We start from the raw sequence: 14,332 nt of genomic DNA, 5'->3' as shown, positions 1-14,332 counted from the left end.
ACCTCTTGGTGCCGCTGTAAAATGAGGGATATATAGACCATCTTAGACTCAGGAGTAATTAGTGAAGCGCTTGTTTTTGAAACATCAGAAGGATGCTTAATTTGATCATGTTTTTGTAAAACCAAAGTAAAAATCCTCCCACCCAGAACCACAGAAAAAAAGTAAGTTCCTGTCTAGTTTTGTTTTAAATAATGAGATTCTAGAATTCAAAAATTGGATAGGTATTTATTGTTCCAGAAGGTACATTGCTTTTTATACATATTTCATAAATGATACAGGATTGTACACATGTTCAATATTTTGCTATTTGTAAGGACTTTTCTCCACATCCTCCCTCCCTTCCTCCCCCCGCCCCCAAAGGATCTGCTCATTGCACTGTGCTGTTTCTTCTTCAAATTCCTGTGCACAAACAGGATAATGGTTTAAAAATAATCGGCATGACAGAAATACCGAGGAGGGGGCTGGAGGACGGGAAGGAAGTGGGAGGTCGGTGGGAGTGGGGACATGCATCCTTTCATTCCATCATGCCAGTGAAGGGGTGTGGGAGCGGCACAGTCTTGGCTGGCCTTCAACTCTGCAAGGCACCTGGAGTCTGGGCTTGTCACTTCAAGTTTCTGTCACACACACTGATCCCAAAGGAGGAAGAAAAAGAAGCCTTTCCCCATGAGGAAGGATGAATCATGTGAAAGAAAAGAGCCAGTCGGCTTGGTGGAGGTCCGTGTGATCCCGTCATCCTGCCCCCAGAACTCTTAAAAACAGGATGTGACACACTCTCCAAGTGCAGATGCCATCTGGAAATCTGCTAGAAAACATTTTGATAGACTACAAGATTAATTCTTTTTTCTCTCAAGATAAGAAAAAACCAGGATGGAGAAGGTAGGCTAGAGGAAGCCATAGAAATGTATTCCTGTGTAAAGATAAGTGGCACCCTTGGAAATCCACACTCTCAGTTTATGGCCTGCAATGGGGTGGGGATTCCTGAGGGAGTGGTGGCGGGGAAGTGTGTCCCTGCATTAGTGAAGCTTTCAGGCATGGCAGTGCCATCTGGGGGCCTGCAATGCTGTCACAAGCAGATAAACAGCAATGAAATCATTCTAGTTCTGAAGTGGCTACTGAGTCATGATTTTTAGCCAATTTGTAAACCTTACATCTTCCTGATTTTGTAATACAGCTTAATACTCATCCTCTGGTCTGAGTTGTGGAGGTAGAGGAGAGTATCAGTGGGATAGGCATGAAAAGAAGGAAGTCTCTTCTCCTCTGAAAGACTAATTCATTAAAAAAACAAAACAAGCTGGGCGCTGGTGGCTCATGCCTGTAACCCTAGCTACTCAGTAGGCTGAGATCTGAGGATCATGGTTCAAAGCCAGCCCGGGCAGGAAAGTCTGTGAGACTCTTATCTCCAATAAACCGCTAGAAAACCGGAAGTGGCGTTGTGGCTCAAGCAGTAGAGTGCTCGCCTTGAGCTGAAGAGCACAGGGACAGCGCCCAAACCCAGAGTTCAAGCCCCACGACCGACAAAAACAAAACAAAACAAAAAACAAAACAACAACAAAAAACCCCAAAAACTTCATGCAGTATTGCCAATGATTTCTAGATACTGATCTAGAGCATTGGGATATGCATACATCTTAGGAAGGTATTGGGGACAATCCAAGTATCAATAATCAAACGGTCATAAATTGGTTCCAATGATCATTTGGATAAAGTTAGTGCGACTGACAGGACAGAGGTTAGTAAAGGGGTAGTGGGATGCAGAGGAGGAAGAAATTCCTAGCAACTTTTTAGAGACTGAGCCCAACTAAAAAACAAATGTGAATTACATGGGCACAGACTCTGCCACCTACATTTATGAGAATTTCCTTTTCTGGAATATCATTTACTCCTATGTCAAAAATAAGAAATGTTAAATTAAAAAACAATAGAGTTGAGTAGGGTGCTGGTGTGTGTGACTGTTTTACTGATTCTGTGAAGGAGATGCAGGTAAACAGCCCAGCATCATTTATTTTTAGTCTCAGCTATGTAACTGCATCATTTCATTCAGAGACTGAGGTGCTTGATTAAGACAGGGTTCACTAAGCCCTTGGAGCTTACATTCCACAATGCCTGGTGCTCTCTTTCCCAAGATCCCTTTTGTATTTGTTTTATAATTAAAGGTAAAAACCCTCTACTCCCACATGGCTCCCAGGGTCCACCTGCAATGCTTTAATTAAAAAGGCGAGAGTTATAAACAGGCGTTCTTTTCACCGGGATCCACAGGCTCTTTGCAATCAGTCCTTCTCACCAATCTGTCGGAGGGGCAGATGCACTTGTAATGGGTCTCTCAGTCTCTTAAGGTCCATTTCTGCCTAAAATAGAAACAGAAGGTTAGGAAAGTGGCCAGTAAAGCTTTCAGTGACACTATTGCATGCTGAGAAAAGAAGCTGTCTGTCCTCTTTTCACTGAGTCAAAGATAATCTCAGTTACTTTTGAGAATCAGGACACAAAGGGCTGTAACCATGGCTGGAGACAACAAAGCCTCTAGGAAAGTGGTGCTATCTACTATTCACTATGTTAGCCACTATCCCAGGGGAAGGACTCCAGGATGTGCGAGTGTGGGGATCTTCTGAGTCTCACACACTGGTAACATTTCTTCAGTGAGAAGCCTCATCATAGCCTTTGAGGGAATCACACATTTAACTCATTTTAGACTGTATCCAATATCAGTTTAAGTTTTCCATTTAGTGAATGGGTTTTAATAGAAGGTTGTCTAGTGAACTATGGCCCTTTTAGACTCTCCCATGTGCTTGGGCCTTGCCCTGGGTTTGCAGCTGGAGAGGAGCTGAAGTAGCTACACTTTACAGCTCTGGAGATGATTTTGACCAGCACTCTCTGCAGCTGAGAACTATACTTACAGCAGAAGACAAAGTACATGAAGGCCATGTGGACAGATGGATTGAGCCTATTAAAAGCCCAAACTCATCACCAACAAGGGATGAAAAAGACAGAGAAGGTGTAGAGAGAGCAAGTAGGCTTTAATGAGGATGGAAAGGCTTCTTGCACTTCTGAAAACCTTGAAGTCACAAAGGACTATGGAAAAAGATTGAGTATTTATTTATTCATCAAAGTCACTCAGAAGATGGGAAGGCTCACCCAGAAACTTGAAAGAGGTAGAGCTAAAGAGGTAGAGGTAAGGTGTGTGTGTGTGTGTGTGTGTGTGTGTGTGTGTGTGTGTGTGTGTGTGTGTGTGTGTGTGTGTGTGTGTGTGTGTGTGTGTGTGTGTGTGTGTGTGTGTGTGTGTGTGTGTGTGTACATACATACATGCACACATATACACACATACTTGAAACCTGCATTTTACTTCTGGTTTGTTATTATCACACATTTCAGGTGAAAGGTCTTTGGGCAGTTATTGTAAAAAGATTTAAAAAAAAAGAGAGAAAACTAGAAAATTCCAAAGAAACATAATGAAGGATAAAGTAGTTCTACAACCTTCAATGTGCTAATGCTAACAGCACAGAGAGGCCCCAGCATCTCTTTATCATCTTCTCTTCTAGAGAGGGCTGACTGCCAAAATTGGCATTTTTGATAACTAAAGGAAAACTTATACAGGAAAAAGGAGATTGGATCATTCTTTACCCATAAGAAGAATTGTGGCGATAGATAATAATGACATTATTCACAATGGGGTTGAGATTTGCTTTAATTTTTTACAAAACTTACCTGAGCAATTGCATCCTTGAGTTGGTTGTATTTCTCTAGGTCAAAACGTGATTTTTTGGCTCCTTTATGGAAAAATAGTAAGTACTGTCTGTCTCTGGCTTCTGGATAAACATATTCCTACACAAATAAGGAAGAAATTATCTTGTTAGTTTTTGCATAATATCCTCACAACATAAGGCTTTTACTATCTGTTGCTTGTATGTCACATATATGTACACACAAAGACATACTGGGATGGGCATGGTGCTTATGCCTGTAATCCTAATTACTCAGGAAAGCAGAGATAGGGAGGACTGTAGATATAGGCCAGCATAAGCCAAAAGTTAGCAAGACTCCATCTCAACATCTCAAGTGATACGTTGGGTATAAAGGGTGCATGCCTGTAGCCCCAATACAAAAAGGCAATAGGTAGGAGAACTGCAGTCCAAGGAAAGCCCTGAGCAAAACACAAGACCTATCTGAAAAATAACAAGGAGGAAGGGCTGGGAGGGTGGCAGAACACCTGCCCGGCAAATGCAAGGTCCTGAGTTTAAGCCCCAATACTGAAAAAAAGAAACAAGTAAAAGGCAGCCTGACATGTGTTGTGTTAAATATTTAATTACTTCTTAAATTATTTTTGTGTTTTGAGACAATTTCTGGCTATGTGACCTAGCTGGTCTTAAACTTCCGGGCTCAAGAGATCCTCCTGCTTTAGTCTTCTGAGAAGCCGGTCCTGGGGCTTCAGCTAGGGTCTGGGTATTAACTGAGGTTTTTGCTCAAAGCTAGTGCTCTACCACTTGAGTCACAGGTCTACTTCTGTTGCTGTTGGTTTTTTTTTTTTTTTTGTAGTTAATTGGAGATAAAAATCTCATAGACTTTCTGCTGGGGTTATCTTCAAACTGTGATCCTCAGCTCTTAGCCTCTGGAGTTTCTAGGATTACAGGTATAAGCCACTGGCGCATGGCTCATGTTTTGTGTAACACTTCCAACTTACCCTAATAACACTGATCTGATTATCTAGTATGCCACAATGAGAAGCAGAAGTAAATATTTAATCATCAATGATGAAAAACACTGCTAGCTGGTAGGTTGAAGGGTCTGTGGAAGACTTTTTTTTTTGGTCAACTGTGGGGCTTGAACTCAGAGACGGGGTACTGTCCCTGAAGCTCAAGGCTATTGCTCTACCAGTTTGGGTTCTACTACAACACCAGTTCTGGCTTTCTTTCTTTCTTTTTTTTAATTGTGAAAATACTGTACAGAGGGGTTACAATTACATGGGCAAGGTAATGATTCTGGTTTTCAAGTCAATTGGAGATAAGAGTCTCATGGACTTTCCTGACAGAGTTGGCTTTGAACCGTGATCCTCAGGTCTTAGCCTCGTGAGTAGCTAGGATTATAGGTATGAGCTACCAGTACCTGGCCACTGCGGAAGACTTTTTAAAAAATGAGCAAAAAATTAAGGTCTGAATCAGTGACACTGGGCTGAAGAAACAATAAGTGGACTAAGAACTTGAGTTAGGGGCTGGGAAGGTGGCTCAGTGGTACAGCGCTTGCCTTGCATGCATGAGGCCCTGGGTTTGATTCCCCAGCACCACATAAGCAAAAAGAAAAAAGCCGGAAGTGGCACTGTAGCTCAAGTGGTAGAGCGCTAGCCTTGAGCTGAAGAGCTGAGGGACAGGCCCAGGCCCAGAGTTCAGGTCCCACGACCGGACCCAAAAAAAGAACTTGAGTTAAAGTCCTCTACCATCATTTTAATTGCAACCAGGTTAATTACCTCTCTTTGCATAGGGTGTATATGTAAATTAAACTTGTGCAAATATATACCATGTTCTATTTTTGGGGAAGTAAGCATTATGTAGCCATTATGTAGCCATTATGTGTTACAATCTATTGTAAAACTGTCATGATTTGACAATTAGGAGAGATACAGAGAGCTTAGATATGAGACTCAGACGGGGGAGAGTGAAAACACAGTGAACACAAAAACCTAAACTGCAATAAGGACAAGGAGCAGAGCATATGGGGCTGCTCCTATCAGGACGATGCACCCCTTCTCTGAGCTTGAAGCCATTAGTGTAAACATAGATTCAGATATGGCTAAGCTAACAAGGTTTGGAATTAGAAAGCTTCCATCTGTGTGTTAACTTCAATTTTCTGTATGTAGGAGGGAAGGTTAAGAGTAAGCTGGAGAGCATCATGCACATTCTTCAAGTAACAGCTGTGAGGTTAGGAGAGAGGGAAATAAAATTAGAAACACAGCAGGGGCCTTTCTACATTATGACATGATTTTCCTCTAGCAATGTCCCATAGGCTGGAAAGTCTGTCCATAGTTCTGGTAGAAAAACAAGGGGGCAGAAGCCATACAAGAGGAAGGAGAGAATGGCTACAGGCCTAAGTTAGATAGGAAACAGTAAAGGAGATATGAGGTGGCAAAGTGAGGAGAAAGATATCAGTAGCCTAAAGTTCTGGGTGAGAACAAAAGAGAGAGGAGTGAAGAAAAAGGCCAGAAATTAAACAGTATGATTAGAAACCAGCACACAGGTTTACTTGAAAGTAAAATGCTTCTAGGACAGGAGATCCTTACAGCCCTTGAAGGAATAAAATGCATGGGTCTGGTTGTGGCATGGTATATTATATGCATATTGAAGTAACTCCTTCCCACATATCAGAAACTGCTATTCAGCTTTCAAGAAATGTTTGTTAAATTCAAGATTCCACTGGATTTTTTTTTTCTGAGACAAAGTCTTATTGTATAGCCCAGGCTGGCCTTGAACTGATTTTCCTGCCTCTGTTCCTGAGTTCTGGGATTAGAGGCATATGTGATCACTTCCAGCTCTACTAGATTTTATTATTTCAAGGCTTTTGCCATCTTATAGAGGTATATTTGAAGTATACTATTGGGATATATTTAGATTGTTAGCAAATGTAGCATACTGTTAAAACAATTTAGAAGAGTTTAAATGTGGTTGAATGTGCTTCATGGAGTTCATTACCAATATCAGTTATGTGAAACAATATTAAATGCAAGAGACTACATTCTATTTGGCTGATGGTTTCCTGTTCATAGGAAGAGTAACTGAATTGTTTACTATTGCAATTTTGCAACTTGTCACTTGGTGGCAGCACCAACGTTCTGGGAATCACAGAAGTAGAATATTTAACAAGTTGTACAGATAAAGTATTGCAGATCCAACCACATGATAAGAAGAAAAGAAGTGCTGACATTGTATTCAAGTGTCATATTTGTGTTCATCTCTAGTTCCAGAAAACATTTATAAAACAGACCTTTTTTTTTTTTTTTTGGTCGGTTGTGGGGTTTGAACTCTGGGCCTGAGTGCTGGAGATACATCAAAGTATATCTAGAGTTATAGTATATTTGGAAGGCTGACATTTATATGTTCAATTCATTCACATTTGAAGATAAAATGGAGTGAAACTGAATAGAACTTAAAACAGAATAAAACCAAATACTCAGCTTTAAAAGATTTTACAGTCTAGTAGAAGGGAAAAGGCATTGAACAACTAATTATAACACAGACTAACAGAAGATGAATGAAATGAAAGGCATAATGTATGTAGTAAATGAGAAGACAGAGAGATTGAAGTCAGGTAGGAACTGGTCAAAAGTTCATGAAATATGGGTGCTAGTGGTTCACGCCTGTAATCCCAACTATTCAGGAAGCTGATTCTGAGGATCACAGTTTCAAGCCAGCCTGGGGAGACAAATCTGAAAGATTCTTATCTAACTAACCAGCAAAAAGCAGGAATTAGCAGTATGGCTCAAGTGCTGGATTATAAGGTGTGAGTAGAAAAAGTTGAATGAGAGTGCAGGGCCCCGAGTTCAAGACCCAGTACAAATATGAAAGAAAAGCATTTAAGTAAAGATGATATGTAGAGATCAACAGGAAAAACTCCCGTTCAAAGAAAGATGTGAAGTAAGGAATGAAATGAGAGAAACTCAGGATACCTTGGGGGCAATACAGAAGATAACTTTGTTTGGAAAAGAGATTTGGATGGAGATTTGAAAAGGACAGAGAAAGCAGTTATGGAATATACAGGCTAAGGAAGAGAAAAGAGAAACGGGATGATATAACTATTCCAAGTTCCATTCACACAGACATGGGGGTGGATGCACTAGACTCTGGACAAGTACTGGAAGGACAGGAACAGTCTACTCTCTCTTCTCAATGACATACATTTGAAAGGTTAAATCACATATGTGCTTTAATTCTCTACATATAACTAGGTCCATGACCACTGATATAACAGAAAGAAACTGGGCTGGGAAGGTGGCTCAGTGGTAGAGCGCTTGCCTTGTATGCTTGAGGTCCTGGGTTCGATTCCTCAGCACCACGTAAGCAAAAAGAAAAAAACCGGAAATGGCGCTGTGGCTCAAGTGGTAGAGTGCTAGCCTTGAGCTGAAGAGCTGAAGGACAGCGCCCAGGCCCAGAGTTCAGGCCCCACTACTATACCGGCCCCCCCCCAAAAAATAACAGAAAGAAACTGTCTATTTGGCTGGGGGCCAGTGGCTCCCAAGTAATCCCAGATACTTGGGAGGTAGATGGAAAGGATAATGGTTTAAGGCCAGTATGGGGAAAAATAAGTCACAACATCTCCATCTGAATTAATAGCTGGGTATGGTAGCAGATGCCTGTCATTCCAGCTATATAGGAGGCTGAGATTAGGGAGGGTCACAGTTTTAGATCTGCCTGGGCAAAAAATAAAAAATAAAAAAACAAAATAAAATTCAAGACAGAATCCCAACAGAAATAGCTGGGTGAGTTGTATGGTAGGCACCAGTCATCCCAGGTAAGGTAGAAAGTCTAAATAGGAGGATTTTAGTCCAGTATGGCCTGGTACAAAGGGAGGGCTTATCTTAAAATAAGCAGAACAAACCATGCCCTTGATTGGTGAATTTCCTATTTTTTAAGGTTATTTTATATTGAAGGGAATGCAATGGTGTTTCTTGGAAATGGACAATTTTTATTCAATTATTTCAGAAAGAAAAATAAATAGAGAAAAAATGGCTGGAGGTGTGGCTTACAAGACACAGTGCCCGCCTAACTTATAGAGCCCAGAGTTCAAACCTTAGTACTGCCAAAACAAAACAACAACAAAAGAACACCCAAAGAAAAAAAGTCTGTGTTCAAAAGTACCACATAAAAACATGTGGATCTGGGCTGGGAAGGTGGCTCAGTAGTAGAACACTTGCCTTGCATGCATAAGGCCCTGGGTTTGATTCCTCAGCACATAAGCAGGGAAAAAAGCCGGAAGTGGTGCTGTGGCTCAAGTGGTAGAGCGCTAGCCTTGAGCTGAAGAGCTGAGGGGCAGCGCCCAGGCCCAGAGTTCAGGCCCCACAACTGGACCCAAAATAAATAAATAAATTAATAAAAAAAAAAACATGTGGAGTAAATGTCAGCTTTCTTCTGAAAATTCAGGAAACTAGTGTCACAGCTATCATGTGTTTGTTCTTCAGAGATATCTAGGTTGGGTCTGTGATGGGATCACAGACTTCATGAATGATAGCAGAAGCTGGGCAGTACAGCTTAGGGGGAGAGGCCCTGGGCTCCATCACCACATAAAAAGAAGTGATAAATCCCTCATACTTCCCAAAGTTCTACGTTTTCAGTAAACAAGCCACGGTTGATACAGAACAGATTAAGAATATAAAGCAAAAATTAGTTATATTACTTCCCTTTTGTGCAGTATAAGTAGCAATGAAACACCATTTAATTTATGTAGTGGTTTAGAGTTAGGTTTAAATGTTTGATTATCACCACTGGGAAAACTCAATACAAAGGTGGGTGATATTCCTCATTCAATTGCTAAATTAATACAACTCATAAAAAAATCCAGTCAGTGGGGCTGGGGATGTAGCTCAGTGGTAGAATACTTGCTAGCAAATATGCAAGGCCCTTGGTTTCACCCCCAGTACCACAAAACAAACAAACAAACAAACAATAAAATCAAGCCAACAAAAGTAAACAAATTTCCCTACACTTGCTACACTTCCTATGTTTTCTCACTGGGTTCTTGTTCCAGGCTGCTTTTCTGCATGTAGTAGTTTACGTGGCTCTCAGTGGTCTATGAGCTTCATCAGGGCAGAAGCCATCTATGTCTTAGCCCTTCCTCTCAGGAGTGGCAAATACATGACTTACACTCATGTGCACCTGCACATATGTGTCTGTGTATAAAGGGTGATGAGTACTTAAAGAACTGGCCTGGAAAGGGTATGAGAAGAAAGAGACAACCCAAACTTCCCGCATGTCTCATAAAAACTAACCAGTGAAGGATTCTTACCTGGCGAGTCATTACAAAATATGCATACATTGCCATGGCACTTCCATAGGTGATGAAGTAGGTAACTGGTTCCATGATGTCCCAGGAATACTCCCACCAGGTCAGCCGGGCCAAGATGCCAAACTGTGTGGCCATGTAGGCAAGGCCACCCCATAGCACCAAAGTAGTCCTCTTCTCAGCTTTTCTGCTAATCTCAATTCGTACCTATTGGGCACATGTGCAATGAAAAGACATCTAACATGAATAGTCTAATTCAGACTATTTGTATGTCCATTAAAGAAGCAGGGTTTAGAGGGAATAGGTGGCTCACGCCTGTAACCCTAGCTACTCAGGAGGCTAAAATCTGAGGATTGTGGTAAAGCCAGGCAGGGTAAGGAAAGTCCCTAAGCCTCTTATCTCAATTAATGACTAGAAAACCGGAAGTGGCACTATTGTTCAAGTGGTGGAATGCTAGCCTTTTCGAGCCCCATGACAGACCCCCCCCAAACCCTCCCCCGCAAAAAAAAAAAAAAAAAAAAAGAAATAGGGCTTATAATCAAGATACAAGTTAGACTCAGTTCTAGTGTTTTCCTAAATAGTATCTGGAGTTTTCACTGAAAGAAATATCTTACAGGGACAACAAGAGGTGGGTTTTTTTTTTTTTTTTTTTGCATTTTAAAGTTTTACCCTAGGAAAACAATATTACCATCTTTGTGTGTGACAAATTTCATCTACTATCAGTTTTTTATAAAAAGCATCACATATTTAATATCAAAGACTTTGAATTCAAGTACAAAAATTAAACACATGATTCAGTTTTAATTCAACTGCATGATACTTATATTGTTTATATATTTACTACACTATACTTTTCCTCACTGCTTTGGAGTGTATTCCTACATATAAAAGTTTACTGCCACCATGTCAGCATCTCTTACAATTAAGATTTGCTGCATCTCCTGACTACTACATTTACACAAACCACTAGGTTTGTGCTACATTTACACAAACCTTTGTGTGAATGTATTCTATGGTGTTCTCACAATGCAATCCTGAGACACATTTCTCACAATATATCCCATCATTAAGTAAACCATGACTGTACTTTGTATCATCATAAAAAATTAAGGGAAACATATGCTCACTATACTACATTCTAAAAAGTGTAAAGAAGGAAAATCAATCACAAGTGACTGCTCATTTCAGAATATATTCCTTCTGTGTGTATGTATTTTATGTTTGCATATATATGAATACATATTATATGAAGAATGCATTTAAAATTGAATCATAGTATATACACTGTTTCAGAATTCATTTTCCATAATGTATCATGAATCTATGGTAAATTACATTTTAACAGCTTTTTAATAGCTTTATGGTATTCTAAGTAATATATTTTTAGTAGCTTTATTGTATTCCAAGTAATATGTACTTTTCACTTGGCTAACATCATTATCTACTACAAAGAAAATCTTTTCTCACCAGCAATAATTCCAGTCTTTGTGTGTGTTTGCTGGTCACTTGAACTCAAGTCCTGGGTGCTGTTTCTTAGCTGTTCTTTTTTTTTTTTTGGGGTCCGGTCATGGGGCCTGAACTCTGGGCTTGGGCACTGTCCCTCAGCTCTTCAGCTCAAGGCGAGCGCTCTACCACTTGAGCCACAGTGCCACTTCCGGCTTTTTTCTTTTTGCTTATGTGGTGCTGAGGAATCGAACCCAGGGCCTCAGGCATGCAAGGCAAGCGCTCTACCACTGAGCCACCTTCCCAGCCCTCTTAGCTTTTCTTGTTCAAGGCTGGTTCTCTACAACTTGAGCCACTGCTCACTTCTGGCTTTTTGCTGGTTAATTGGAGGTAAGAGTCTCATGGTCTTTCCAGCCTGGGCTGGAAGGCTTTGGTTTCAGCCTCCTGAATAGCTAGGATTACAGGTGTGAGTCACTGGCACCCAGCTCCGATTTTTGTCTTTAAGGTGGTAAAATTGGTTGAGAGTGGTAGATTTGTATCTTGGAGCTTTCAGTCTATTATCAAGGCTCCAGATTGTTTTTTTGGTATAGGGGTTTTAAGTCAGGCTTTCATGCTTAGTAGGCAGGTATTCTATATTAAAGCCACAACTTCAGCCCTTTTTTGAATTGGTTATTCTCAGATATGTGCCTGGACCATGATCGGTCATTCCTGTGTTAGCTAGGATGACGTGCTAGCTTCTTCTGTCCAGATGGAGTCTTAAGAGTCTTGTAGCCTTTCTGGCTAGGGCTGGCCTGGAATTGTGACCTTCCTAATCTCAGTCTCCTATTAAGTTAGGATGAAAGGTGAGCTTATGGGTTGAGAAGGGGGTCTCATAAACTTACTTGTGCTGGTCTTGAACTATGATCCTCCCATTTTCAGCCTCCCAAGTCGCTAGGATTACAAGTGTGAGCCAGCAGTGCTAGGCCAAACAATTCGCTTTAAGTCCCTTTTAATTGAGCATTTAATTATCAGTCTTATAAACTAGTGGGCTGATTTGACTGACATGATTCAATTATATAAAAGTTATAAGAACACATGTGGCTAGGCGCTGGTGGCTCACACCTGTAATCCTAGTTACTCAGGAGGCTGAGATCTGAGGATCACAATCTGAAGCCAGCCCAGGCAGGAAAGTTTGTGAGAGTCTTATCTCCAATTAACCAATAGAAAACTGGAAGTGGCGCTATGGCTTAAATAGTAGAATGCTAGCCTTGAGCAAAAAAGAGCTCAGGGATGGTGCCCAGGCCCAGAGTTCAAGTCCCATGACCAACAACAACAAAAAAAGAACACGTGCTCTGGAAAAAAACACAGGTGAGGAGAAAAGTCTGAGGATTTTCACCTTCTCCAGGGGAGCAAGCTGCTCTTTGAGGACCTCTAGTCTCTCAATAAGCTCCCTTTCCTTGTTTAACTGGTGCTGCTCGATGCACAGCGTGGTATAGAGTTGCTGGACCAGTGTCTTCACATCGTTCAGCGTTGCTGCATTTTCATGGCTTAAGAGGTCTGAAAGAAAGGGTAACACTTTTTAGAAACTTCCTGGAGGATGCAACTACAGATGACCAGGCAGGCCCACCTACTGGATCACTCCCACCTTCAGAGTAAAACTGTAAATCTAGAAAGTAAATTCACATTATCGAAACCAGAGCTTGGAAACAATTGTTACTGATGTATTATTGGAAGGATAGTTGCTACAAATGGGGCTGTTTAAGGGAAACATTAAGAAAAATGATTTAAATAATCTCCAGGATTGGGATGCACGCAGCTCATCAGTTCAATGCTTGTCTAGCACTATGAAGCCCTAGCTCTAATCCTTAGAACTGAAAAATAAAAACCATTAAATCAGAATAAAAAGTTAAAGCAAATGTTAAATTAGGAGAAACATGGATGCATTTAGGGTGGCTGTAGAAAGGGGTGATAATGATCAAGATGCATTGTACTCATAAACTGACATGTGAATAGTAATCCCTTTGTATATAACTACATATAGATAATAAAAATGTATGTTCAAGCTCTGGTGTCAATAAAAATAAGATGTAAAATGTAAAAAAAAATAGTAGAGAGGTTTAAAATCAACCTGATTATGGTGCTTATTAAAATGTTGGTCTATAATCTATCTGTGGTCCTGCCATTTTAGGTTTTTACCTTTAGAAACTCCAGAAGGAAAAAAATGCAGAATTTTAAATTTGCAAATACAAAGGCATAAATAAAAATAACATCACTGTGATAATCTTAATCTCCATGCATCCCTTTCCCAGCACAGCAACTTTAAATTCCTGCTGAGGAAAGGCAGAGTCCAGCTATGGGGACCCCAGTATCATGTTCTACAGGAAAACCTTAAAAGATTAAGTTCTTTGATTCAATAGCTCTTACTGTAAGTGGCATATGTTTCCAGAAGTCTAAAAATTATGTTTTAAGAATCTAATAAAAAAAACTTACTGTTGGCTGTTGAATTAAGAAAAAAAGCACCAGATATAGAGCTTTTGTTTCATAATCTTACTAGTTTTAGATGTGATATTTGTTTCATATGGCATAGGTCAGCCCTCTTTGGAATAAAAATAAACCCCAGTGAGAATAAACATATTTCAGTATACTTCAAGGATGTTCTTTAGTGTATTTATCATAGAAATTCAATCAATGGAAAAATTTGCATAAGGCTGGCAAACTGGATTGGAGACAAGCTGTTTTAAATGAGACCTAGCACCTACCACAAAACACAGACACTCCAGCACAGGTGCTGAGTTAATAGGAATGGGTAAAAGAACTCAGTGATAGAAGTCTGTTATATCAGCAGGGCATTCTTGGTAACAGAGCTGCAGTTCACACCTGCATAGAGTTACCAACTCTTCATTTACAAGATGAAGAACCAGCACTCTGCCAATCA

At 40.4% G+C, this 14,332-nt stretch overlaps 1 protein-coding gene across 2 annotated transcripts in view; it reads right to left on the bottom strand.

Annotated features, from left to right (window-relative positions):
- Positions 1-220: 220 nt before the first annotated feature.
- The window catches only part of Mcu (mitochondrial calcium uniporter), a 193,712-nt gene continuing 179,600 nt past the window's right edge, over positions 221-14,332 (bottom strand). The window contains exons 5-8 of one of the 2 annotated variants that reach the window (XM_070020533.1): positions 12,794-12,954; positions 9,979-10,182; positions 3,700-3,816; positions 221-2,341 (exon numbers count right to left, since the gene is read on the bottom strand). In XM_070020533.1, the coding sequence (XP_069876634.1) occupies positions 2,321-2,341; positions 3,700-3,816; positions 9,979-10,182; positions 12,794-12,954 (503 nt within the window). In that variant the 3' untranslated portion in view covers positions 221-2,320. Of the gene's footprint in view, positions 2,346-3,699; positions 3,817-9,978; positions 10,183-12,793; positions 12,955-14,332 lie in introns of both variants that reach the window. The other variant, XM_070020532.1, reaches the window with a different exon arrangement.

This window comes from Dipodomys merriami, unplaced genomic scaffold (assembly GCF_024711535.1).
Source record: "Dipodomys merriami isolate MVZ:Mamm:240054 unplaced genomic scaffold, mDipMer1.0.p SCAF_14, whole genome shotgun sequence".
NCBI lineage: Eukaryota > Metazoa > Chordata > Mammalia > Rodentia > Heteromyidae > Dipodomys > Dipodomys merriami.
Note: the sequence above shows the minus strand (reverse complement) of the source record. Positions and strands in the feature narration are given on the sequence as shown.